Below are 27,794 nucleotides of genomic sequence, written 5' to 3' on the forward strand. Positions count from 1 at the left end.
CACCCCAACCCTGCTCACCTCCCAGCCCCTCCATATCTGCCCCTCACCCCTGCAGCATCCCACCTAAAGAACCACCCCCCACAAAAAATCAATTAAAAACAAAAAACACATACAGAAAAACCCCACCTCACTCCTCCATCCTTCCAACACCTTCTCATTCACCCTAGGGGCACTGTGTGAGTTTGTGCCCTTTAATCCAATCAGCTCCACCCACAAAATGCTCATTGGTTCAAGGCCTCTGGCCTCTGGCGCTTGGCACACCATCATCACCGGACCACCACCAAAACTACTTCTGGATATCCTGCTGTTGCCCAGAATCAGGAAGATCTTGTTGGACCAGTCCCTTCTCACACTCCCGCAGGTCACAGGTGGGGTAGATGTTAGGGTGGGCCAACCCAAGGCCCAGGATGTGTAGCTGAGCTGGTTAGTCTGGGCCACTGGGCCCATTGGTTCAGTTGAGAGGCAGAGTCAGCTCTCCCAGGCCCTTGCCATTGGGGTCAGCTCTCCCATACCCAGGTTGAGGGGTGGGGCTGTCTCTCTCTCCCAGTGTGGTGCAGGGGCCAACTCTCCTGAGGGGGTGTGGGGGAGGGACAAAGACAGCTCTCCTGCCTCAGTGTCCAATAAGGGGTGGGGCCAACCATCCCAGGGACAGTCATACTCCTCAAACCTTGAAAGGAATATCCTTAATTCAAAAGTTCTCTTTCCCTCTCCCGTCATTAAGCATCGTTTATGAATGAAAGCGAATGGGTCGTTGGGCTTTTGTTTTACTGTCTATGGTTAACGCTCTCGTGAAATCAAATAAATAGCGGAAACCTTTTGATGTTCATGACCGCTTTTAGAAAGTTATTTTACAGGGGCAGGCAGGATAGCTCAGTAGGCAAGACAGCGCTTGACAGCCTTAGTTGGAGTTTCGGAACTCAAATGTCCAGCATGCAAGGCCAGTTCCAAACAGAGTAGGAAGCGGTCAACAACGGACTTCTGGAACCAAGTTGGTTTTCAAGGAGCCTGGGCAGAAGCCCCCTGACTCTGGATAGACTAAGCACTTAGCAAGAAAAGCCCCAGCTACTCTGTCTTCATCTGGAGACCCACAGAAGGTATTCGGGAGTACTCATCCCAGGGCATGGGAGGACTCATCCTGGGGCATGGGAGGAGGTACTCCCAGGGCACAGGAGGTACAGGCAGACTACTGAAAACTACAGGTGTGGTTCTAACTGGTGTCGTCTACCGCACACATTAATGGACTGCAGGGATATCTATCTTGTTTGGTGAGGGTGAGTTTCTCTGTACGTAGTGTCCTGACATGTAATTTCACATGTGAAGGTGGCAGTTCAGATTAGCCGGTGTATGATTCTCAGACCTCAGTGGGACTGTTAATAGAATTTCCAGTTCTGTAACCGCTGCTATGGAAATGGGACCATGCAAAGCCGGCCCCTGTAAATCAGGTTCATGAAAATCAAGGCGGTCCTGGTTGATTAAACTTCAGTCCTGGTCAAAGGCTCTGTTGCCAGGCAGCCACTCTGTAGTATCAGATTACATCACTCAAGTGCTGGTGATTGGGGACTCCTAGGCTCTGTCCACAGAGATAACCTGACAAAGAACCGGAACCAACTCCTTCTGGTCTCTTCTAATGGCCTTCTCTCCACGAGCTCCCACCTGCCTGAAGGGAGTGTTGTAATCTCTCAGAGTTCAGGGCTTTCCATAGTCCCTTCAGCGGGGGACGGAGGGGCCAGTGGCTCTACTCTGGCACCCACAGACATCTGTGCTTGCCTGTGTCCCTGCTTTTGTTACTAAATCGGGGTCACAACCTGTACCACCAAGGCTGACTTCAACTACCCATCCCCACAACTACCCATCCCCACAACCATCCATCCTCAGAACCCAATTAAAATAGCCAAATTAAGAAAGACATTCAATGTGGCTACATTAGGAAGAGGAACAAAAGGATCCAATCCCCCCTCATTGTGTGTGTGTGGGGGGGTGTCTGTCTCCGTGTCTCTCTCTGTTCCTTGGTAAGTCTCTCTGTCTCTGTTTCTGTCTCTGTATCTCCGTGTGTCTCTCACAGACTCTCTCTCTGTCTCTGTCTCTCTCTCTCTGTCTCTCTCTCTCTCACACACACACACACACACTGCCCCCCACCCATCTTCTGGGTCTTGAAATGAGAGGACCAGGAATACGGGCCTCTACACAGGCCCAATCAAGGGTGTAGTCCTACCCACCATTGACCCATCATTCTCTGGGCTTGGGTCTCACCCTGTAAGGTGATGTGACAAGTTTTAAGTCCATTTCTGAGAGGCCAGCTCACCAGCTGGATGCCTGGCTCACTGCTGTTCCCTTGGCTCTAGATTCCTGTGGGCCTTCCCATTTCTTTGGGGTTCGCTGCCCCTGCAGTCTGAGAGTCAAACTGAGAGTCACACTGCCTCTTTTGAATATCTTCATTTCTGCCAATTGCTTACACTTTTATCATGTGTTTCTCCAGGCTTAGGCCCCCAGGGTCTTTCTCCCACATCTGCCCCTATCCAAGAGTCTGACCTACTCATCTGTGCATGGTTCCCCCCCCCCCCCAGTAAGAAAATCTCAAGTTCTCCTTTGGATTCTGCTGCCCTTCGGGGGTTGCCCCGACAACTCATTCCCTTTACCGGTAAGCAGAGCAGGCATCTAGTTCCACAGCATGTAGGTGAGACAGGAAAACAATATGTGTTTCCACAAGCTCAAACTTAATTCCTGGTAGGAAGATACCATCTGCTGGATGTTTCTGAAACTGCTCAGGTCGTTGGGAAATGAGCAGCTGGGGACAGCTTGCCTGTCAAAATACCACTGGAACAAGCAACTTCTGTCTTTGTGAGCCTGGGTCGCCTCACTTCTTACAGTATTTTCCATCCATTTGCCTGCAAATTCATGGTTTTGATTTCCCCTACAGCTGAATTAAGTTTCATTGTATGTATGTGTGGTGGCTTGAATAAAAATGGCCCCATAGGTCATTGGGAGTGGCACTATTAGGAGGCATGCCTTGTTGGAGGAGGTGTGTCACTAAGGGGCAGGCTTTAAAGAAGCTCTAGTCAGGCCCAGTGTCTCAGCCTCTTCCGGCTGCCTGAGGGTTCAGATGTAGGACTCTCAGCCACCTCTCCAGCACCATGTCTGCCTGCATGCCACCATGCTCCCCGCCATGACGGCAATGGACTAAAACTCTTAATGTAAGCCACCCCAATTAAATGTTTCGTTTGTAAGAGTTGCGGTGGTCATGGTGTCTCTTCACAGCAACAGAAACCTTAACTAAGACAGTATGATCCATATTTTCACTGTCCATTCATCATGTGATGGCTCTAGGCTGCTGTCATTCCCTTGCTATTGTGCATACAATTGCAATGAACATGAATTGCAAGGGTCTGTATGGTAGTGTAAGGAAGTCTTGAGGTATATGCCCCAGAGTTGTATAGCTGGGACCTATGAAAGTTTTGTTGTTGTTGTTGCTTTACAATGCCACATGATGGCGATGTGGGGGAGGGGGTGAGACATGCCTCCCTTTACCCCTCCCCTCAACAGGTGAGAGAGCTGACTCCCCCTCACCAGCGGCAGCCCTCAGGAAAGGGGCCCTGCCCCTCACATGGGCAGCACAACAGAGATGTCTGGTGGTCGGAGGTGAAGGTGACTCAGCCCCGATGTTATCAGCAAAGGAGAGCTGCCCCCATCACTCATGTGACCTGTGGTGGCATGGGTGGAGGAGAGATGCTCCTTCGACAGGCGGAAGAGTTGGCCCTGGGGTCCTAAGAGCAGGAGGTGTGTCCCCACCGGTCAAGGCTGCAGCACTCAGGAGACAGGCCCCCAACATAACAAAGCAGGAGAACTGGCCCCGCCCCTTGCTCTTTGCTGCAAGAGGTGAATTAGCCAGGGCGATACTGGAGAGCGCACCCTAGTGGCGAGGACAGGGGAGATCAACCCTGACCAACCCTGCAGCTGCCCAGGGCCACACCCAGGGTTATGACTTGGTTGCCCTAATATCCACCCCAACTGTGATCTGTGAAGGGACTTGACCGACAGACCCAAACCTGCAGGATCTCCATGACACAGGGCAGCAACAGGACGTCCAAGGAGAGTCTTAGTGAGGGCCCAGCATCCGTAGTGTAGTAGAAACCAGAGACCTCCAACCAGACCAGTGGCTCTTTGCAGTGAACGCTTACAAGATACATGGACAAAGGGGTTGATTGTGTGAATCACTGGGTCACACACCACAGCTTCCAAGGTGAGAGATTTCTTTTCCCTTTTTAATTTTTTTTTTCTTTTTTCTCTTTTCGATCAAGTGACTTACTAATTACTTCCTCATTACTGTGTTAAAATTCCTGACAAAACCAACTTATGAGAGCGTTTATTCTGGCTCGCAGTTTAAAGAGACACGGTTCGGCACTGTGGGATGCCGTGGCAGCAGGAGCCTGAGGCAGCTGGTGACCACAGTCAGGAAGCAGAGAGATGACTGTTGGAGCTTGGCTGGCTTTCTCCTGTTATTTCATTCCAGTCCCCCAGTCCACTGGATGGTGCTGCCCACATTCCGGGTAGGGCTTCTCACCCGCATTAACCCAGTCTAGTACCTCCCACACCTGCACGCCCAGAGGCCCCCCCCATGTCTTCTGTACGTCCAGATCCTGTCAAGTCGATGAGCAATATCAAGCACCCAGTCTCCGTGTTCTCTAACTTCTGAAGCTAATGGTTAAGACAAGCCAAACCTGCACTGAGCAGGCCTGAAGGTTCTGGTAAGGAAAAGGGCTAAACCTCTGTGGGGCAAGGGAAGGGCAGGCTTTTCCAGAGGGAAAGATGGCCTCCACGAAGCAGCGCCTGAGAGCCGTTCAGTGAGCTCTGGGTCCGTTCCAAGTGTCTCTGTGACGGGATCTCCGTGGAGGCAGACTGAGAATTACAGATCCAGTAAGCACAGGGGTGGCGCTGGGACCACACCAACAGTCATATGGTCGGAAAAGGGGGAGGGGGAGGAGCAAAGTTCGACATATGAAAGAAGCCAGTTGGCAGAAAGACTGGAGATCCCGATGAGAGCTGCTTGGAGGGGACAGAGCATGTGTGAGGAAAGACGACAATATACAAACATGGGAGAAGATGGGCACTTTGTGAATGGCCCCCCCTGAAGGGTCACAACTCTCCTGGCCCAAGGCTTTTTATCTTCTAACCTTCTCCATCTCACTGCTTCACTCCATCCCGGAAGTGCTCTCCTCAATTATCTCAATTTCTGTCATTCTCCATGTGTCCCTGGCCCAAGTCTTTGTTTCCAGACAAAAGAACCCAGAGATCTCAATGGGTGCTCTCTGGATGGTGACCCATGCCTATAATTGGGGATACCAGGCTCGTGCCCACAGCCTCCCTTCCCGCAAAAGCTCCAACTCTTCTCCACTGATATTTGTCCTTGAACTGGACAGCAAGGGGCCAAAGAGATAATGCAAACTATTAACAAGGGACTTGCACAAATTAGGCGATGTGTTTGGTATGGCTTGAGTGTCCAGGGAAGACTAGGGAAGAAACGGGACAAAGACGCCAGGCAGAACATCATCTAGATTCAGCCATGATGAGCATCTGGCTCTAAGCGAGGATGGAGATGAATTGGTAGCATTGGACTGGAATAATTAGTTAATAATCATTTATTGCATACTATGAATTACTGTTTTCTGTAATTAAGCGGCAATTATCTGTTACTTATATTCAAGGAGTAGGAAAACTCTGTTTAACAAGGAGAGAATAGAAGGTAGAGTGGAGTGAAGGTGTTAAGCAGGGAGGTAGTCCTGGTTTCACAGTCTCATCGAGTAAGGAATTTAAGGACCATTCATTACAGTCTGAAAGAAAACACCAGGCTAGCTGAAAACCCTGGCAGTTGCTAGGACGAGGGAGATAAAGGAGGGAAAGTCAAGCATTCTGAGTTCAGCAAACTGCTGTGAAAATGTGTGTGTGTGTGTGTGTGTGTGTGTGAGAGAGAGAGAGAGAGAGAGAGAGAGAGAGAGAGAGAGAGAGCCACAGGGAAACACTGAGAATGTTGCAGACTGTCAAGGAAGATAAGCTGGTTTGAATGAGGATGGCCCCATAGGTCCACATATTTGAATACTTGATCCCCCATTGGTGGAACTGTTTGGGAATGATTAGGAGGTGTGGCCTTTCTGGAGGAGGTGGTCACTCCATTCACAATGAGCTCTATCTACCTATCTGTCTATCTATCTATCTATCTATCTATCTGTCATCTATCTATCTACCATCTATCATCCACTATCATCCATCTATCTATGTATCATCTATCTATCATCATCATCTATCTATATCTATCATCTATCTATCATCTATCATCTATCTATCTACCATCTATCATCTATCTATCTATCTATATCTATCTATGTATCATCTATCTATATCTATCATCTATCTATCATCTATCTATCTATCATCTATCTATCTATCATCTATCTATCTACCATCTATCATCTATCTATCTATCATCTATCTATCTATCTATCATCTATCTATATCTATCTATCTATGTATCATCTATCTATCTATCTATCTATCTATCATCTATCTATCTATGTATCATCTATCTATCTATCTATCATCTATCTATATCTATCTATCTATGTATCATCTATCTATCTATCCATCTATCTATGTATCCCCTTCTCTCTCTCTGTCTCCTACTTGTACGTCAAGAGGTAACCCTCTCAGTAGTTTATGCTGCCATGCCTTACTCCACTATCATGGACCCTAACCCTCTGAAACCATAGCCCAATTCATGGTGTTTTGTCACAGCAAGAAAATAGTAACTAACACAGCCTCTAAAGCTGTTAATACCTGTGTATCTATCTAACGCAGGGACCATAGAGCCAAAGTAGAAATGAAACAAATGCCAGTCACTGCATGCATGCTATTCCTTATGTTGGTCTAGTGTGGTGGTGGTTCTCAACCTTCCTAATGCTCTGACCCTTTGTGGTGACTCCAGCCATAAAATGATTTTTGTTGCGACTTCCTAACTATAATTTTGCTACTGTTACGAATCTTAATGTAAATACTTTGAAGACATATTTGCCAAAGGGGTCATGACAGGTTGAGAAGCTGCAAGTCCAAATAGGCCTTTTCTTTATTAAGTTTATGGTGGTTTGAAGGAGAATAACCCCCATAGGCTCACATTTGAGTGGCATTACTAGACGGGTTAGGAGGCGTGGCCTTGCTGGAGTGGGTGTGGCCTTGTTTGAGTGTGTGGCTGGAGATCAGCTTTGGGGTTTCAAAATCCCAAGCCAGACCCAGCGTCTCTCCTCCTGCTGCCTGCAGATCTGATCATAGAATCTCTCGGCTACTTCACTAGCATCGTATCTGTTTGCACGACGCCATGTTTCTGCCATGACAAAATGGACTAAACTTCTGAAACTGTATACAAGTCCCAGTTAAACATTTTCTTTTATAAAGGTTCCCATGGTTATGGGGTCTCTTCACATCAATAGAACAAGTGACTAAGACAAGTTGCTTCGTGCAATGGTATTTTGTCACAGCCACAGAAAAGTAACTACCATGGGATGCCTTGAAAAACGCCCTGCCCACTAAACTCTGCTTATCGGCCCCTGCCTCAGCTGCCCATTTGTCAGATTAGAAGAAAACATCATGCTGTGAAGATGAGATTATGTGCAGTGAACACTCCTAATGTCTCAGGAGCTAGCAGAGCAAGGACAGGATCTTCTTTGCTCCTGGGAACTCTTCATACCGGTGCCTGAGTGAGCTTTACCATGGGCATCAAGGGTCTCAACCTCATCATCTTCCCTTTTATTTTCCTCTTAGCTTTGAGACAGTCCCTGGATGGCCTTGAACTCACTATGCAGCCGCGGATGGCACTGGTGTATTGAATTTATTGTTATTGTGTGCATCTGTATGTGGGGAGGGGTGAGTAATGGGATGTGCACATGCTACAGAGCACACAAAGTCAGAAGACTGGAGGTGGTGGTGCACGCCTTTAATCCCAGCACTAAGAAGGCAGAGGCAGGTGGCTCTCTGTGAGTTCGAGGCCAGCCTGGTCTACAGAGCTAGTTCCAGGACAGCCTCCAAAGCAATACAGAGAAACCCTATATCAAAATAAAAAAAAGTTGGTGGGCTATGACATAACTCAGTGGGTAAAGACACCTGGTGACTTGAGTTCGGTCCCTCAGCCCCACATGATGGCGGGTTGAGAACTGACTCCTGCAAGTTGTCATCTAATGCCCCTGCCCCCCACGAATAATTACATAAAAATTGAATTTCAAAAATGTAAGTGGATCACCCAGATCAGCCCCAGGGTCCTCACCCATCCCAGTTTCTGACCCCTTGTCTATACCATGTCCTTAAGGCCTACTCATTCACACACATTTCTACACAACAGAATAAGGCAACATAATTCAGGGACCACCCTCAAATAAGCCTTTGTTCGGATCCTGCCCAGCCTAAAGCTAACCATGCTTCCCCCATTTACAGTATGAATCTCCGTGGTATCAGACAGAAGGTCACCATACATTGTATGTCACCTTCAGGGTCTGGAACACCCTCTTGTGCTTAGGGGTTCTGGAAGTGTTGGCTGATGTGTAGGGCCACCTCCTAGCACCCCATGTCCCCACACTCAGGGCCCCTCTGGAGAGACTGTTGTAGAATGGCCCTGGAAACCCTCCGGTTTTTTCAATTGCCAGTTTAGTCTGCCACCATCTGGCATGTGACTCCTCCCAAGAGCTCAGCACTGAGCCTGTCCAGCCTGAGCCAGATGCAGTCACATATTGGGGTCTAGAGGGAGAGGGAAGACTGAAGGTTGGAGGTCAGCAGAGTGACCGCCAGCATGCTCCTTTGCTGCTGGTAGGGTTGCAGAAACATATCTGTGTGTGAACGTTTAGAGAAATTACTATCCCTCTGTGCAGCAAGCTCCCAGGAAGAAAATGGCCTCTAAGGCTGGTGAGGTAGGTAAGAGCCAAAAGTACTTGCTTGCCCTACAAACCTGAGGACCTGAGTTAAATCCCTGGATCCCACGGTGGGGTGGGAGAGCCAACCCCTGAAAGTATCTTTTGACTTCCATACCTAAGCCATGACACACACATATTTTAAATTAAGAAAGCCTCCTAAAGACTCTGTGTATCCTTTTGTATGTTAATATATATCATACCCACAAGTAGCTTTTGTTTTGGTAAAAGAAGCAACTAAAATTAGGGTTGGAGAGATGGCTCAGTAGTTCAGAACACTGGTTACTCTTCTGGGGAGCTGGCTTGGTTCCTAGCATCCATGTGGCAGCTTACAATCATCCTTAATTGTTACGAGCAGGTTTTCCCTCCGGCCTGGTCCCACTGCCACGCCAGCCCCAAATAACACACACAGATGCTGTATTATAAAGTTGTTAAGCTGTTATTAGCATTTCTTATTGGCTAGCTCTGTCTTAAATAGTAACCCATTTCTATTAATCTAAGTGTTTCCACGTGGTCCTATCTTACCGGAGAGAGGCTGGGACCTCTGCTCTCTTCATCCTACATTTTGAATCTCCTCCCTACTTCTTCCTCTTGCCTCATAATCTCCTAGTCCTGTCTATCTTGCTTTCCTATTGGCCAACAGTGCTTTATTCATTAACCAATGCGAGAAACATATTTACAGAATGACATCTCTTATCACATAATTCCAATCCCAGGGGACCCAGTACCAAGGGAATCCTATGCCCTCTTCTGCCCTCCACAGGCACCAGGCATGTATGTGGTTCACAGACATGCATTCAGTCCAAACAACCATACACATAAAATTAAAATAAGTAACTGTTTTTGTTTAATTTTTAAGATCTATAGAATTGTGTGGGGTGCTAAGTGACTTTTAAAAAATATCAATTATTAAGTCTAAAATCATGTTTAAAAAGAAAAAACAAAACAAAAAAGCTACCACATTAGGCTGAGTTCAGTTGCTAGGGTGCTGGCCTGGTGTGCTGGAAGCCCCAGATTCCATTTCCAGAACCACATAACGCAAGCATGGTGATGCAGGCCGATAAATGTGGCATCTGAGTGGTAAAGATATGAGGCCAGAGAGTTCAAGGCCAACTTCACTACTCAGTGATTCAAGGCTACCTTGAGATACAAGAGAACAGTATAATAAAACAAAAGACAGAAAAAGAAACAAAAGTGTAGAAGAATTACCTACCACACTGGGGAGCATTAGGAGGAAGTCTCAGTCCTACAAGGTCAACTATAACATGCATAATAAACACCCAGAGACAGATACTGAGATTCAAGCTGATTATCAGAAAGCTAAGCAGTTGAGCCACCAGGGAGCTCTCACCTGTATACCAATGCTGAGGCCACCCCGTCCTCACTGTGGCTGCAGACTGAATGCTGAGTGCATCTGAGATCCTGTCTAATACACCTCTCTAGTGCTGGGATTAAAGGCGTACACCACCACCACCGCCCAGCTTCTGTGACTAACTAGTGTGGCTGCTGGGATTAAAGTGTGTACCACCACTGCCTGACCTCTATGATTGTGGCTAGCTTTGCATTCTGATCTTCAGGCAAGCTTTATTAGATCGTAGACAATATAATCACCACGGTCAACAAACACATTCACATGTCTACATTTCATGTGATATATATCTAGACCTGTTACATTAGGAATAATGAGAACAGTTGCTAGCGTTCTCAAGCACTGCAATGTCTCTTTAAGAGGTAGTCAGACGTCAACGTCTAGCTGTAATTGGTACAAGACAAGACTAAGCTGACAAGGCAAGTCCTTATTCCACCAGGCAGAACTTAACTGAGTTGGCAGGGTTATCAAAGATAAGTAAAAGAGAAGGCAAGAAGGGGATGCTTTACAAGGAGAAAATCAGACTGGTCGGGGAGTTGGGCATATACGTGTTATAAAACAAATTGTATGGAGGTATGAATAAATATTCTTGTCAAAGAACAAACAAAAGATAAAAAGGGACATACACAAAGGGAGGGGGGAGGAATAGGGAGAGATTCATTTCTATCAAATCCAACCTCCCTCAACACCACCAGAATCTCGGAGTTGACGTGATAAAAACACTCCAGTTCCGCTGCACCTCAACTGTTATGCCTCCAAAAGTCGCAGCCTAGCTCCAGCACAGTAGGCTTGACTGTGACGCCAGTGTGATCTGCTGGGAGCCCCCTTTGTGCTTAGGACATAATTCTGAAAATGAATGCAGACAAGAACACCACTGAATTCGAAGTCTGCCATTTCCCAGTCTCGCCTTACCAAGCACCACAGCCAAAGCTGATCTTAATCATTAATGCCCTGTTCAGTCCCAGATTAATCTGATCAAAGGACTTGTTCCCTGTGTCTCTTATTAACACAGCTTAGTTGGGTTCCTAACCTAGGGCTTGCTGCCAGTTGCCGCAAAAGCAGCGGCAAGGTTACAGATTGACTCCTGCGTTATAGACAGATTTTGGTTGGGGGTGGTAGGGACAGGCACAGCCTCACTTGTCACCCACAGTAGCTTAAGGACTTCCTTCAGTCCTTTTGTAAGTATCTTCTTTATTTTTGTGTGCATGTGTACCTACCTGGGAGTATAGATCAGAAGACAACTTGCAAGAGTCGGTTCTTTCCTTCTACCTGGGTCCCAGGGATAGGGCTCACTCAGGTGGCCAGTCATTGAAGTGTGTGTGTGTGTGTGTGTGTGTGTGTGTGTGTGTGTGTGTGTGTGTATTACAGTCTGTGGTCCAGCTAATCCAATAATTGCAGCCTATGAGCAGAAGGTCCAAGAATCCAGTAGTTGTTCAGTGCAGGAAGCTGGATGTCTCAGCTGGTCCTCAGAATATGCTAGAATCCTGAAGAAGCAGACACTACTGCCGGTAAAGGAATGCACTTGCTAGCGAGGGCAAGAACAAGCAGGCAAAGAGCAAGGTTTCCTTACTCCATGTCCTTTACATAGACATCCAGAAGCTGTGGCCCACATTAGAGGCAACACCTCAAAAGATCTGGATTAAAGAAAGGTGTGTCTTCCCACCTCAACAATCCACATTAGAAGTAGATTTTTCCCCCTCTTTAAATGACTTAATTAAGCAAAAATCCCCCACAGGTGTGCCCCCCCCAAAAAAACATTCTAGGGTTTTTAACTCCAGATATAGTCTAGTTGACAGCCAAGCTAGCCATCACAGTCTCGGTAGCAAGCATCCTTACCCACTGAGCTATCTTACCAGCCCATCTTTAATATTTATTACTATGGTGGCGGAGGAGCATTACCATGCATGCCATGGTATGCATGTGGTAATTAGGGGGCCTCTTTATGGAGCCACTTGTCTCCTGCCATCTTTACCTAGGTCCCAGGGATCAAACTCAAACCAATAGGCTTGCATGGTGTGGTGATCTGAATGAGACGGCCCCCATAGTCATAGGAATCTGAGTATTTGGTCTGCTGTTAGTGGCTCTGGTTGTGGGGGTGGGGTGGGGGGGTGGCCATGCGAGAGGAAGTATGTCATTGAAGGTGAGTGTCTCTGTTCTGTGCTTTGTGGCTCAGGACGGGAGCCCTGGGCTGTCTGCTCCTGCCACCATGCTAGCCTTTGCTCCTCCCCCACAGACTCCAACCCTCCGGGACAGCCATCACAAATAACCTTCTTCTTCTAGAAGGCGCTTCGGTTATAGCGCTTTATCGTATAAACAGAAGCTGTCTGGAGCTCCTTCCCTGGGGTCCACTTTGTGATGGAATCTCCCAGTCAGACACTGCCTGCCTACAAGTTACCACTTGACTCTTGTGTTTAGTGTGATTTTGTGTGTTCAAGCTCCAGGGGGTTGTGGAAGGCCTATCTGCTTGCCTTCACCTTTGCCCTTAGGCAGCCTTCCCATTGCTGCTGTTTGTTTGTTTTCAACACTAATTCTGGGCTGTCATTAATTCTGTAGTCCCTCATCCAGGGGACAGTGGGTGGAGGCTATTTCTGGCTCTTCTCTCCAGGGTGCTGATGAAGGGTCTCAGCTTCAACCCTTCCTCCTCCAGCCTAATTCCTGCTTCATGCAAGAAGCCTGCCCTGCTTCACCGGAGTGTCCAAGCATGGCGCAGCAGGAATACTTTAAATATTTCTTCTGGGCTCAGGAAATAGCGGGTAAAGACGCTCACCACAATGCCCGGTAACCTGTTGGGACAGGGACATCTCACCACAATGCCCGGTAACAGGGACATGTGTGTCACGGTGCATATGTGGAGGTCAGAGGTCAACCTGCAAGGATCAGTTATCTTCTTCCATCTTTCTGTGGTTTAAAGATTGAAGTCAAGTCACCAAGCTTGCTCAACAGGGCCTTTGCCTGCTCAGACATCCTGCCAGCCAGCCCCACACGACTTATTGTTTTAATGCTTTTTCCAGACAGAGTTTCTCTGTGTAGCTGTAGATGATCTAGAAATCACTTGTGTAGAGCAGGCTGGCCTTGAACTCACATTGATCCACCGGCTTCTGCTTCCCAAGCACACTGGGATTAAAGGTGTGAGCCTGAACCACTTATTTTTTCCCATTAATTTTCTAAAAATTAAGGTCTCTCATTGAACTTGGAGTTCACTGGCTACACTGACTGACCAGCACACCCAAAGATCATCCCATCTCTGCCTTTCCAAGCTAGGATTGCAGACATGCATCAAAGCACCTAGCTGTAACCTGTGTGCTGAGGATCGAACTCGGGAAGTCATGCTTGTATGGAAAGCACTTTGCCTACTGAGCCAGCCCCTGAAGCACTGTTGATTGATAATTAATGACCTATTTCACCGTGAAAGCCAAAGTAGTAGGTCAACAAATGTAAACATGCAAAAGTTTGGAAAACAAACTCGTTTAGGATGAATAACAGCTTATTTATCTTTGTACATTTTCAGCTGCAGATGACACTGTTTCCTTGGAGTGTAATCGGGTGGTTTACAACCTCCTGTACGTTCATCTCTGAGGATGCTACCCATAGAGGCTCATGAGTACTTAGCATATATCATGCCGAACACATCTATCCATTGACATTTAGGTGACTGTAGACAGTGGAATTGTAAACAGCTTGGATTGCACAGGGCCTCACTGCCTAAGGGTAATGTGCATTTTATCAGGCAGTGGTGGGTGGGATTGTGATGAAAGGGTACCACACACCATCTGTTCCCTTCCAAGCTTGGAGAAAAGTGCCAAGGAAATAACTAAAACAAATGCTTCTTGGGATCAACGTGCGAAGTATTTATTGAACTGCTGTCTGCTTTATGCCCAACACTGGCGAAGACCGAGGTAAAAATTAAGTGTCAGATACGCCTTTGCAGGAGAAAAGTGTCTACACAAAAAAACCACTGAAGGTGGAAAATAGGTTACAGGGAAAGAAAAAAAAATATAAAAAAAAAAATATATATATGTATATATATGTATATATATATATATACACACACATTTATATATCAATTTTGTTTATATGTAAAATTTATAGTTTTTTATATAAATGTTTATGTTATGCTACAAATATACATACATGTAATGCTAAGCTGAAAATTATCAAAATAGAAATAATTTCCTGCTCTCACAGGCACAATGTCAAATACTTTTTAAGAAATAGTGTTTTTAATGCAAATGACTTCTTTAAGTATCTCTAAAGGTTTCTTTAAGGGTCTGGGGAGATGACTCAGCAGTTAAGGGCATGCACTGCTCTTCTAGTAAGGTAGGGGTGACAGGCTGAGTTGAATTACCCAAAAGCAGCAGCAATATTTCAAGGGCATCAAAGCAAGCCCATCATGCCAGGAAACTCAAGGTTATGGAACTGCCACAAAACGCCCTCTCCATCAGAGAGACAGCAGGGCACGTTCCCTAGCAGAATTAACATGTAGCAGGCTTTCATTAGGAGCCCATGTGGCAAAGTTATTCTTTATACAAAGGTGAATTTTTAAGACTTATGTATGGTATGTGGTGCATTTGTGCCTGCCAGCACACACATACATATACCGTGTGTGTGTACGTGTGTGTGTGTGTGTGTGTGTGTGTCTGTCTGTCTTTGGGGCACAGTTCTCCCTTTGCCAAGTTCTGACACAGGGTCTCTTACAAGTACAGATTTGCCACTTCCTCCATGGTGGGCATCTCTGAGCTTTCCTGCTCCTGTCTGGATGCAGGGAGCTGAGGTGACAGATAGGCATCTCCATGTGCCACATGTGGTTTGTTGTCAATGCGGGTCCTGGAGATCATCAAACTAAGATCATCAGGCTCACACAAGCTCTTAACCACAGAGCCTTCTCTTCTCTTTGGCCCCAACAAGGGTGGTTCTTCAGAGGAAAGAGCTCTGCACACGGCTTTCTCTGTAAATCACTTTTATGAAAAAGAACACTTTCAAACCAGCTTCTTCCTGATTTTGTCTTTTTATGGATGGGGCTAATCAGAGCTTTTCCTGTTTTATACTATCCTAAGCATATGTTAACTGCTTCAAGACAAAGCTGTTTCCTACTCAATACTTTTTATTGCTTAAATGTGTATTCAAACATTTCAGCTCGAATATGTCAGCATTAAACAATCACAGTCATTATAGAAAACATAAAGAAACCATTGGGAGGAAACACTGTGCTCAACCCCACGGTGCCCCTCAAGCAAAGGCCCTTTGTGTCTCAGAACAAACAAACTGTTTTAAAGCTAACATACTGCAAGGGCTTGTTTGTGTTGTTGGTCTGCGGGGCATAAACCAGAACAGACAGCACAAAGGGCAGCTATTCACAGAACTCAGACAACACTGGAATGTGTACTTCCACTGGAATGTGTACTTCATAATTCTGGAAGGATAGGATTTGGTGAGCATTGTGTACAGTAGTTAGTTATCGATATTTAGAGGTAGACAATTGTTTTAAAATTTCATGTTATGTGTTTGAGCACATGTGTGCCAGTGTGCATAAGGCCAGAGGACCCCTTACACGAGTTAGTTTTCTTCCAACCAGGGTTTGAATTTAGGTCACAAGGCTTGACAACCAGAGCCTTTACCAGCCTCAATGATCCTAAACAGAAAACATACTTGGGCTGGAGAGATGGCTCAGCAGTTAAAATGCACAGCTCTTGCAGAGGACCGGTGTGGTTCCCAGCAACACATACAACTTACCTTTAACACCAGCCCACAGGGGCTCTGACACCCTCTCTGGCTCTCATGGGTACATGCATGTAAATACAAATGTGTGTGTGTGTGTGTGTGTGTGTGTATACATACATACTTCTTAACAACCTTTAAGTCTCAGAAGAGAAAAACACATTACTTTGTTCACTTTTTGTGGGTGTAGCATCTCAAAGATGGTTGTCGCCTAAGACACTCCAAGGTGATTCCCAATCTATCTCATTATATATGACAGCAGCCTAAGGAACACTTCCATTCTCTCTGAAATTATGACTTAAAATGTACCCTTTAGGTAAGAAAAGCGGCTACTCTGGTAACTGGGTACCACCTGCTTTGGGGTTGCAGCACAGGAAGCGGCAATGGCTGGCAGATGGGAGGCTGAAACTCAGAAGCTATAGGCTGCCACACATGGAAAAAGCAATTTCCTTGTGAAAGACAAACAGCTACCTTGGTATAAATACCAGAATCCAGATAAGGAGACAGCCCGGTGGGTCCGAGTGCTTGCCATCAAACAGGATGCCAAGTTCGAATCCCTGGGACTCACGCACAGCCAGATGTGGTAGTATGTGTCCGCACTCATTTGGAGGTGGGAAACGGACACAGGGGAGACCCTGGTAGTTCTTAGGCTGGCCTGAAATGGCAAATCATAAAACACAGCCTCAAACAAGGTAAAAGGAGGGCTAAGAGCTGAGGTTGCTCTATGACCTTCCCATGTGGAACACCCCCAACCCCCACACACCCACCCTTGCACAGACACTCCCAGACTCAGACACGTAAAGCACGTACACATACAAACATGCATAATACATACATTATACACACACAAAGATTAAAATCCTAATGGTTGAATGAAAACACAACAGAGCTTAAGAACTATCTTCCTTTTTAGTTAGGAACAAAGTATTTAAACCAGAAGAGGTGGCACACACCTTTAATTCCAGCACCTGGGAGGCCAGGGCAGGCTGATCTCCGCCAGCCTGGTTTACAAAGCGAGTTCCAGGACTACCAGGGCTGTTGAAAAGGGCCTTTTAAATCCATTTATTCAACCTTCCAGAGCTGACGAGTGCCAGTTTCAACTGTATGAGAAATTGGGTGCAAAAAAAAAAAAAAAGGATGCTGTTGCTCAGACCACATGTAAACAAAAGGGCTGTGGCAGTTCAGTGTTCACCAGAGACAGCCTCTGGAAAGAGCCAGCACGGCATGCCTTGTCTCCTGCAGACAGGATGAGACTATCTTCTTCAGGTTTCTGCCACTTTGATACCCCTGCAACTGTGCCATGGAACTGTGAGCTAAATCCTCCCTCCCTCCCTCCCTCCCTCCCTCCCTCCCTCCTGTAACAGCAAATGAAATGAAGACAAAGGCTGTTCTGTTTTCAACTGATCATCTTGAAAAGGATGACTATTAAAACAGATTTTAAGTAGACACATAAAGTACCAATTATATGACCTATTCTAAAAACAGATATAACATAGCTGTTCAACTACAGCCTCTAAGCTCATGACAGAATGCTTCACGCACAGAGCTTGGACCACAGCAGGGACTCAAAACGCATCTCTGGGAGCTGGCAATGAGTAAGATCACCCACGGATATGCTGGACACAGCAGCATGCTTGTAACCGCACCTCAAAGAAGGGTGGAAGGGTGGAGCAGAGACAGGAGAATCAGCGGAACTTGTTGGCTTGCAGCCCAGCTATGAAAGGGAAAACATGGCCCCATGTTCAGGGAGAGAGCCCGTTCAAACGGAACAGACGAGAAGTGATCAGGAAATACTTCAATGGTCCCGCCATCCCTGCATGCATACAGGTGCATGGACTCACGTGGTAGAGCTTACTCCTCCAGACACAGACCGAAATGCTTATCAAGACACACACAGCACAGTCCAGGTCTTTCTGTGTCCTCCAGCAAGTGCAAGCCCAAAGCTTCTGGTAAGTTTTCCCGTGAAAAGTTAAAGACATAATTTTGTAAACGTGTCTTTCTAGACTATTATCCCCCAAAGACAGTATATGTAATTTTTTAGTTTCATTTACTTTATACACGTGAGTGCATATGTGTACCGCTGCATATGTTGTGCCGGTTGCCCACAAACCCTAAGATGCCACCAGATCCCCTGAACTGGGGTTATGGGTGTTGTCCACAGAGAGCAGTGTCTTCTGGGAGGGCACAAGTGCTCCTAAGCACTGAGACGCCCCTGCAGCCTTGCAGCTAAGTCTACATGTCAAGTACGTCCTACTGGGCCAGGAGATGAGACTGTAACTGCTATGGACAATACCACCACCAGAGGGCAAGGCTGAAGGAGCAACTCTCTCTCTCTCTCTCTCTCTCTCTCACTTTTGTATAACATGCTCGTGACAATTATTATGCAACTTCTCACGTAGTCTGTCATTCTCAGATAAATAATACAATTCTAAATATCCAGCTACACTACACTCTACATAAAAATTAGCGTTCAGTCCCTGAATCTGTCTCTATAGTTTTATTGCAAAAGAACACAAAAGCACTTTCAGGCTTTGTACCTTTTGCATAAAGATATTCCTAATTCTATGTGTTTTGTGTATTATGTGTTATTCCCGACACCGCTGTTTTAAGTGTTTCAAGATTATAAAACATTATCTACCCCATTTGCTGCTCTATATACAGCTGTATATTTTAGCACACACATGCTAGAGACTTAAACAAATCCCATTGTTTCTCCAGAAACAGAAATCCTATCAAACAGGTAAGCAGGCAGTTGAACTACACTGCATGAAGAAAAACCATCAGAAAGGGTAATTCAATTTTAATTTATTGTCGTCACTTTTCTTCATGATCCAGATATTTTAAATTGCAAAGAAAACGAACTTTTCATGATATGTCAGGGACTGGCACTAAAAAAATTCAGACTGCAAATGAGTTATACAAATGAAAATATCAAATGGAGACCCAGTTATCAAAATGAAAGCACTCAACATATTAAAAGTTCACAATTATCTGTACAGAGCACATAAAAAAGTCAGCTTGCTATCCACCCGCTGTGCTTTTTAAAGAGCTACTGCAGAATCTGAAGAAAATAGATATATTAGTTAACTTATAAAGAGATCAAAGAGCCTGAAACAAGTAGTAAAAAGAAATTTTTGCCTTTATTAGAATGGCATCAGGCCTTAAATATGCCAATTTTGGTAATCACATTATTGTTTTAATAAGAAATGACTCTACAGAATTGCAATACTGGTCCAACAGTCTTGTCTTTTCTTTTAAAGCAAGAAACAGAATGTGAGTAACCAGAAAGCAGGGCAGACATCGGCTAACCCAGAAGACTAGCTTCCTAGATCCAAAGCGTTTGCAGAGAGAGCCGGTGGTGGGCTAGGGAGGGGTGGAGCAGCTCGAGATAACCGGAACCCAGAGTGTGCGGCCAAGTCCCATGAGGCTGCTTGTTGAATTCATATTTTCCTTGATCACATTTTCCCTCCAATACTAGTTTTTCTTTGACTTTGTTTCCTCAAAGTATAAAAAAGTATGAAATATAAACAAGCTCCTGCACTGCCCATTCAGCAGTGCCCAATCAGGCAGGCGTCACAGAGCTCTCTACACACCCACAGAGCCCAGCACATTGGGTAAGTCAGTAATATACAAAATATCAGGGCACAGAAAGAACTAAAACCCATTTCTTTTTTGATACACGTAAGATTCAAATATTCAACCTAAAGGAAAACAATCGTCTTAGCTCTCTTCTACATCTGCATGTTGACACACTCATTAAACATTCCTGTATGATCATGTTTGGTAAAAACCTCAGAACCATCCATTCAGACAAAAACTGGTCATCAGAAAGATTATCTCGTTTCCGTCTCCCTAACCCAATAAACAAGTCAACTTTAGGACATAACTCCAAACACTGGATTGTGACGACAAATGCTAGGTCCAATTTCTTCATAATCCTTTTTGGTGTGGCATACTTGGTAGAACTCAGGCTGAAAACAAAACAAATTTTTAAAGGTCAAATTCTCCTATCTTCCAATGATCTGTAAAATAGATGCTTTAAAATAGGTGTTAAAAGTATGACATGTATCAGTCTATTCACAGCTTTTGGACAAAGCTCATGACTCTAGAAATCACGATTAAAATCTGATACACAGATCTGCTAGAAATATGGGGCCATTAATTCACATCCCATAGACCACCCTGACACTTGTCTCTGCTGGGTTCTGACATGCAGTCTGTTCTGCTGGGACTTTCCCACTTGGTGCCCAAAATCTAAAGCATAGCATGAGCCTAAGGGACCACATCACATTATAAGCACCTCTGTCTCCCTCGTTTTCCACTTGCCGCAAAACTACATTCTAAAGGGCAAGTTACACATACGCACTGGATATAGCACAATTGAAGAATGGAAATGAAGAAAGAAAACAATTTTTACTTATTTTAACAGTTTTATGTCCAATGTTTTAAATCTAGTAAATGAAAACACCTTTATCCTAACAGCCCATGACCTAACACAACAGTACCAATATTTACTAGACTAATGATGTCAGAACATGTTCTAAGTTAGCTTTTAAGATGTTCTGGTCTATAGAGAGGATTTTAGAATAATTCTCTTTATTCAGTAGCAAGCATTGTTTTCTATGCAATGAAAGAAAACATTGACCCCTGACATTTATAGATGCTTAAATAGAAATACCATACATTCTGGTGAGTATATTTCTACACATTAAAAAAATTTTCCCTATGATAAATGTTAAAATACAGTATAATAAGCTCACTCTGAAGCAAATAATGTCTAATGGGCAAAAGGTAAAAGGAAAATTAAAATGTAAGTTTCTAGTTTTACAAATACTATGTGCTTACATACAAGAAAGAAACATAAAAATTTACAAGTAAATTTACGTACCGTGGAAGCCAGCATTGACCCTCCAAACCAGACTGCATACCGTTGCATGTGATGTGTAATAACTTGTACATCAATAGGCTTGGGCTAAAGGGTAACACAGTAATGTTATTTCAACAGTATATTCAAGCAACAATTAATTTATCATTTATGCCTAAATTTGCAAACACAAAAATAATAACTACAAAGTCCAAACGCCATGAGTTAACTGAGACTGTTCACTGAGTGGGAGCGGAGCACTGAGGAAGGAGGAGGACGGACAGCAGGGTGGAGAGGACCACACTTCCCAGCAGCACACATCACAGGGCAGCCAGTTACTCACACAAGCTCCTCTCCACAGCTCTAAAAGAAGAGCTGAGAGGCTCAGACACAAACGGTGAGTGTTAAAGAAGCAGAAACGCTCTTTTGTTTTTAATGGCTAAGTAATACTCCACTGTGTAAATGTATCATATTTTCTTTATCCATTCTTCAGTTGAGGGGCTGTAAGTTGCTCCAGTTTCTTGCTATTATGAATAAAGCTGCTATGAACACAGTTGAGCAATTACCTTGCTTTGATCTTAGTTTGTATACATGTATTGAATTATCACATATAACATGTATAATTAAATATAAACATACATTCAAATACATAAAAGGAGACATGCATGAGGCAAACAAGAAAAAATTACACTAACTATATTTTTGGCATCTACAGCTACAGCTCTTTCAAGAAAACAACAATGGAGTTAAGACTGTTGGTTGAACGGCTGATGTAAAACAGGATAGCTACATAGCCTGAAAGGCCTCCTCTAAAGGTCTATACATGCAGATGCAAAGTTAGCAGCCACACAGAGAAAGTGGCAGGAACCACTGCAGCCAAGTGTTAAAGTTCACTTCATACATCCTCTGATAAAATGCAGTAACTGACTTCGTATCACTTCTGTGATGTGACTGCCAAAGCACAAACTACACCCACCCAATGAGAGAACACCAAACTAAGACAAAGAGTAGAAAATAAACAGCCCGATTTCTTCAAGTATGTTCAGGTCAGAAAGCACTGAGTGACCAGTGAGTCCCAGAGGACCTTAACTGAAGTTTGTAGGTCATCAATACAGCTCAATGGTGAAAAGGCACTTAGTGTCAATCTGAGTTTGCCTTTGGGGTCCACATAGTAAAAGGGTAAAACCAATTATGTAAGTTATCCTCTTATCTCAGCGTGTGAGTGCATACATAGGCACGCATGTATGCACTCATGCACACACACTCCAAATAGATAAATGTCGAAATTATCTTTTAAAAAAAAAGTGTGTGTGCCTTGATTGGGTATTATACCACAGTTTTGTTTTGAATTTTATCCTTTTTGCTAGATAGGTCATTCTCCTGGTGAAATCTCCCTCAGGTCAGCAGGCACACCATGTATATAATCAATGTATAAATTCCCCAAACCCAGAATTCAAAGAGTCTACTACTTGTGTACATGTGGACAGTGTGTGCACCATGGTGCACCTGAAGAAGTCAGAGGATAACACTGTGGAACTAGCTCTCTCCTCCTACTCCACCCCATACCACAGATTTTCAATCTATGCCAGTGAAAACGAAGTCAGCTTTCTTTACAGTGTGTGGCAGCAGAACTGGTTGGTTGAGGAGGAAAATAAACATACAAACCTATTGCATCAGCAGTCTGCTTGAGCTGTGAAGTCATGCCATTTCTCCACAGAGTTCAAAACAGATCAAAGTACCAAAAGACAGACTGCGTGCCCTGAGTCTATGGACAGAAACACTGTTCGTCTTACTGTTCTGAGTGAGAAGCAGGCAAACGTTCTTGCCCTCACTGCAGAACCAAGGCCCTCCACCTTCTCAGCCAACAGTTGAGAAAACCAACCTTCAATCTACCCCCGCTCAGCTCCTCGCTTAACTTCAGCCTGGCATCTACAGTTCTTTTCAAATCTCTTTGCAAACGACGTCCGAAGTCCCTGAACATGGTTGAACCACCAGAGAGGACAATGTTCTGTGTTGGTAAAGAAAAAAATAACAATTATTACCTTTATTTTAAAAAGACAAAGTAAAGGCAAACATATAAGGAATTCAATTGTATCCTTTCTAATAAATGATTTTCTAATAGCCAGCGATGAACAAAAATAAAGGTTTTAAAATGTGCTATTATGAAAAGAAAACCTTACAATCCCGTTTTTGCTGAGAACACTGACTGACCTTGTAGAGAGGACGTCTGACATCTATGGGGCAGTTCTGAATGACTTCATCTACAACTTCTGAGATAGGCTGAGTAAAATCTGGATTAGCAAACTGAAAGATAAAAAAAAATTGTATACATGAGTTATAGGATTGTTACTGATTTAAATATTATAGCAACAAAAGGCTGAAGTGCTAATGGGAGATGTTCTTCTATATATGTTTCTTTTATTGATTGATGAATAAAACACTGATTGGCCAGTAAAGGCAGGAAGATAGGCAGGACTAGGAGATGAGGAGTATTCTGGGGAGTGGAGGCAGAGAGAGGCCACCAAAGGAGATGCCATGAAGCTACAGGGAAGATAGGGCACACTGGCATTCTTTGGTAAGATAAGGCCATGTAGAAATACAGAGATTGATAGTTAATAACTAAAGGAGAACTAGCCAGTAAGAAGCCCTAGCCATTTGCCGAACAGTTTTATAATTAATATAGTGTCTGTGTGTTTATTTGGGGCTAACTGGTTGCAGGACTAGGCTGGAAAGAAACTCCAGTGACAAAGTACCCAGCTCAAGAGGACTCTGGTCTTCAAAAGACTAAAGCTACAGAGGATAGAAATCAGATGGAATTCAATTAAAATAGTGTACAAACTACATAGAGGAAAGAGCATGTAAAGTCTACCTCTACTATGACACAGTAAAAATCATAGTAAGAACTTCTGTACACTGCTAGGAGAATCAGAATTACCATCTGGAAAACAAGCAATAACTAACACAGACTCTAAAGTGCATACCAGTGCCTCTGTTCCTTCAAGAGGCCCCAAAGGGAACTCTGATCTGTGTACTTTATGTAAAACAGATTCACCCCCGTGAAATATTGTACTAGAAATATAGCTCAACAATATAAAGCATTTGTTGCTCTTCCAGAGAACCTGGAATCTGTTCCTAGAACACACATGATGTCTTCAACTCCCCTTTAATCCAGTTCCAGGGGACCCAATGCCCTCTTCTGACCTCCACAGGTCATTAGACATAAACACATAAAATAGAAACGTCTATAAAAAGGTGAAAACCACCACCAACAGTCCAGAAGTAATGCTGAAATAGATACTGCATGCCCTATCATTACATTCTGCATCTGCAAACTCAGCTGTGTGAACACCTGACGTGCAACCCGCATGCCAACAGGTAACACTTACTTCTACACACACAGAGCAGCACTTTGAATTCAAGTGTGCACATTCCTGGTTGAAGCTAAACAGCTGCCAAACTGTAAACACATGTCCTTTTCACAGTCACTGAGTGCCATCCCCCTTCCTCCCCCCATTATGGCTGCTGTTTAGAAAGGCACAGTGCTAGGGTGCCTAGCTTGGGGGTGGGGGTGTTCAACAAAGTGCCAGTTAGGCAGCATCCTTCAGACATGGACAGCAGCATGGATGGCATTTAGTTCAGACAGAAGGGCACATAGACCGGGGTATGCACAGATAGGATGATGAAACATGACCAGGGGCTGACAGAAACCTAGCCCTCTTCTTCCCTTAAAAACACTAGTTAGTCTTAAGGACTTTGTAATGTTCTCAAGAACTTAATAAATAAAGAACTAAGAGTCAATGAGTATTCATTGTATTCAATGTATTCATATGATAGATCATAGCCAAAATAAAGCCATTTCTAATCTGAGATACTCAAAAGCAAACACATGCACACCACATGCTTTACCTGGGAAGTAGATTCCCACACTGCACTATGGGAAAATGGAAAATAGAGCTCAGCTCTAGATGTCATTTAAAGACAAGCCCACACACAGGCAGAGGCCAACTGACAGAAACAAACCAAAACAGAATTCCAAATCTTACGGTCCACAATGACATTTGTGCAGGCATCTTTCCTGACTTTAGTCAGCAAGTGCTCTCAAGAACATAGTTCTTAAAGCATCAAGGTTTAATGAGCCCATGGTAATACTTTAACCTCAGAACGTGGCACTGACTTTAGTTACAAAACACACACACACACACACACACACACACACACACCCTATATCTCCACTGTTAACCTTTCCCATAATCTTGTGAGCAAAAGGCCAGAGCACAGACTGTCCTATTTGCGGCTGCCCCTGCGGTCCTGTGGTCACTGCACCTAACTTCTCATTTTACCAACCCAGTTTCTTGCTATGAAGCCTAGGCTGGCCTGTTTCATGCTATGAAGCCTACGCTGCCTAGAGTTTAGGGTCATCCTTCCTTCTACTTTAATCTACAAAGTGTTGGGTTTACAGGTGTGTAGTACCACATCCAGTTTTTAGTTTTTAAATGCACAAAAACAAAATTTTACTAAATGTTTAAATGATCCTATACTCTGTGCACACCAGAGAAAGTCTAATATGGAAAGAAGTGAAGTTTAACTTGGGCCTATCTGTTGGAGAACTTCAGGGGCTGTGGCACTACAGAACCCCAAATGGAAACCAGATAGTGGCCCAGTGGTTAATGGTGAGTGCAGCTTTGCAGAGGACCCCAGTTCAGTCCCCACCTCCTGTGCTGGGTAACTCACATCTGCCTATAACTACCTCCAGGAAGATCCAACCCTCCGGTCTTGGTAGGCACAGGGCAGGCACATGACTCAAGCAGACGAAGAGCTAAGACTTGACTCAAGTGTAAACAAGTATCAGGTTATAAAGGGACAACAGGAGGGAAAACAGGAGGAGAGACGAGGCAGTTACCTTCCATAGCTCAAAGTCAGTACAAAAACGAACTAGGGAGGCTATCAATCAGGGCTGCAAATCCCTGTACCTTAAGATGTTCTGACGTTTGGTTTGATTTGGTTTGCTTTGCTTTGCTTTTGGGGAGTGGACAAAGATGACCTCAAGATTCTCTTGCCTTAGCCTCTGGAGTGATGAGATTACAGCCCCATGCATAGCTAAAGAAAAGTGTACTTTGACCTCACTATTTATTCTGACTGCAACTCCACATTTCACTTGAAAGATCCAAGTCACCAAAGTTATAAATTCTACATATTCTTATCCTTCTCACATCTAAGCAAAATTACTAAATCCTAAGACCTCCATTTCCCTTCACCTCCTTTCTCTATGTCATAGACATTTATTTACCTGAAACACTGCAGTAAGCTCACATGCTTCCAACCTGGTTCCCAACATTGTTCTGATGGAAAACTATCTTTTTTATATGGTAAACAAAGCTGCCGTTTCCATGTTAGATTTCCGCATACTATTAATTCCCTAGCATGTAAGATACCCACCCAACCATTGGGCAGACATCATCTGTCACCTCTCTGAGTGAGAAGTTTCCCTGGTTCTCCCAAGCAGGCTTATGCCCATCTGTTAAAGCAACTACTCTTATTTAACTACTTTTCTTACTCTCTAAACTCAAAAAGTACAAGGTTAAATAATCTTTCAGTTTTCAATACCCAATGCTTAATCTGAGACCAGGAAAGTCATAGCTAACAGTAAGTGGGGGGAAAGCAATTATCAAAAATAGCTGTTCTTAATGCTGCGTAAGCACAGCAAACACTGAATATTAAAATTCTAATAGAGTGAATTCCTACTGCCAAGTTACCTGAATGATTTATATTATTTTAAGACAGCCTTTTTATGTTCCTTAGATTCCTCAGATCAGAGACTATCTTACCAGCCATAACAGTAATTGAAGTCTGCACATGGTCATTTCACAGGAGCGGTGGGCTTTCTAGAATCTTTCCCAAGGTTTAAGTTGTTACAAACTGGAAAGGCTATCCTCTGCCCTGCTCTTCCATGACACCCCCTCCCTATGAGCCACACAGATGGAAGAAGTAGGTAAAAGATAACCCTGCTTAACCAGGAGCTGCTTCTCAGGGGTGAGGGTGGGGTGGGGGAATGGCAGAAATCATTCTGTGGTGCCTTAGAACACTAAATAAAGTTTCTGAGATTGATTCTCTCTGAATTTCTTCTGCATAATTCAAAGTAATTCCATTCAAAAACAAAATCACCAACCACCAAGCGTTACCTCTGGGTGGAAAAAGATCTCGGGTCCCAGGAATCTCTCGTAGCCAACGTCAATGGAGAACTCTTTCTTTGAGATCGCGTTGACTCCGGTGTACTGTTTGATCCACTTTGACCCATCAGTGTCATACTTGTTAAACTCTTTTACTAAATCTGGGCAGACATAACTATAGCGTTCCTTAAAAGCAAATAAAGAACAAAAGTTACCTTGTTTTAGGTAAAGTTAGGAAAAAAAAAAAAAAAAAAAAAAAACCAAAACACAAAAAGGGCTAGTGTAGAGTATATCAGTCAAGCACACTTGAATGAAGAACATTTTCATTAAATTAGATAATTAGGTGAAAATTTAAAGCTAGAATGGCATACTGGAGAGTACAAATGAATGGCTCATCCACACATAGTTTCTGTCTTCGTCAACACAACTAAAATATGCAAGTCTAGGTCTGAACTATTTTAATGCTACTTTATGAAACACTCACTGAAATCTTCACCATCTACTATTCTGTAACAGAGTAATGTTCTAGAAAAGAAAATTGAAAAGTACATACAAATAAAAAAGAATAACTATACCTACACAAAGTAACATAGATTCTTTATGTCTATTTGAAACGAAACTAGTTCTCATCAAGGCAATGAATGAGTACAGAAATTAATATAGAAATGTGAGCTATCATCTGCAAGATTGAATTAGCACATGATTATCTCTGGCTGTGTCCTGCTACTTCTACCCTTCTG

General features: G+C 44.1%; 1 protein-coding gene across 1 annotated transcript in view; it reads right to left on the reverse strand.

Moving 5' to 3' along the window:
• Nucleotides 1-18,811: 18,811 nt before the first annotated feature.
• Nucleotides 18,812-27,794, reverse strand: part of Actr3 (actin related protein 3) — a 38,926-nt gene continuing 29,943 nt past the window's right edge. Inside the window, exons 8-12 of the mRNA XM_051204148.1 lie at nt 27,067-27,240; nt 23,099-23,191; nt 22,770-22,895; nt 20,912-20,995; nt 18,812-19,994 (exon numbers count right to left, since the gene is read on the reverse strand). Of these exons, the coding sequence (XP_051060105.1) occupies nt 19,899-19,994; nt 20,912-20,995; nt 22,770-22,895; nt 23,099-23,191; nt 27,067-27,240 (573 nt within the window). The 3' untranslated portion in view covers nt 18,812-19,898. The remainder of the gene's footprint in view (nt 19,995-20,911; nt 20,996-22,769; nt 22,896-23,098; nt 23,192-27,066; nt 27,241-27,794) is intronic.

Source organism: Phodopus roborovskii, unplaced genomic scaffold (genome assembly GCF_943737965.1).
Source record: "Phodopus roborovskii unplaced genomic scaffold, PHOROB, whole genome shotgun sequence".
NCBI lineage: Eukaryota > Metazoa > Chordata > Mammalia > Rodentia > Cricetidae > Phodopus > Phodopus roborovskii.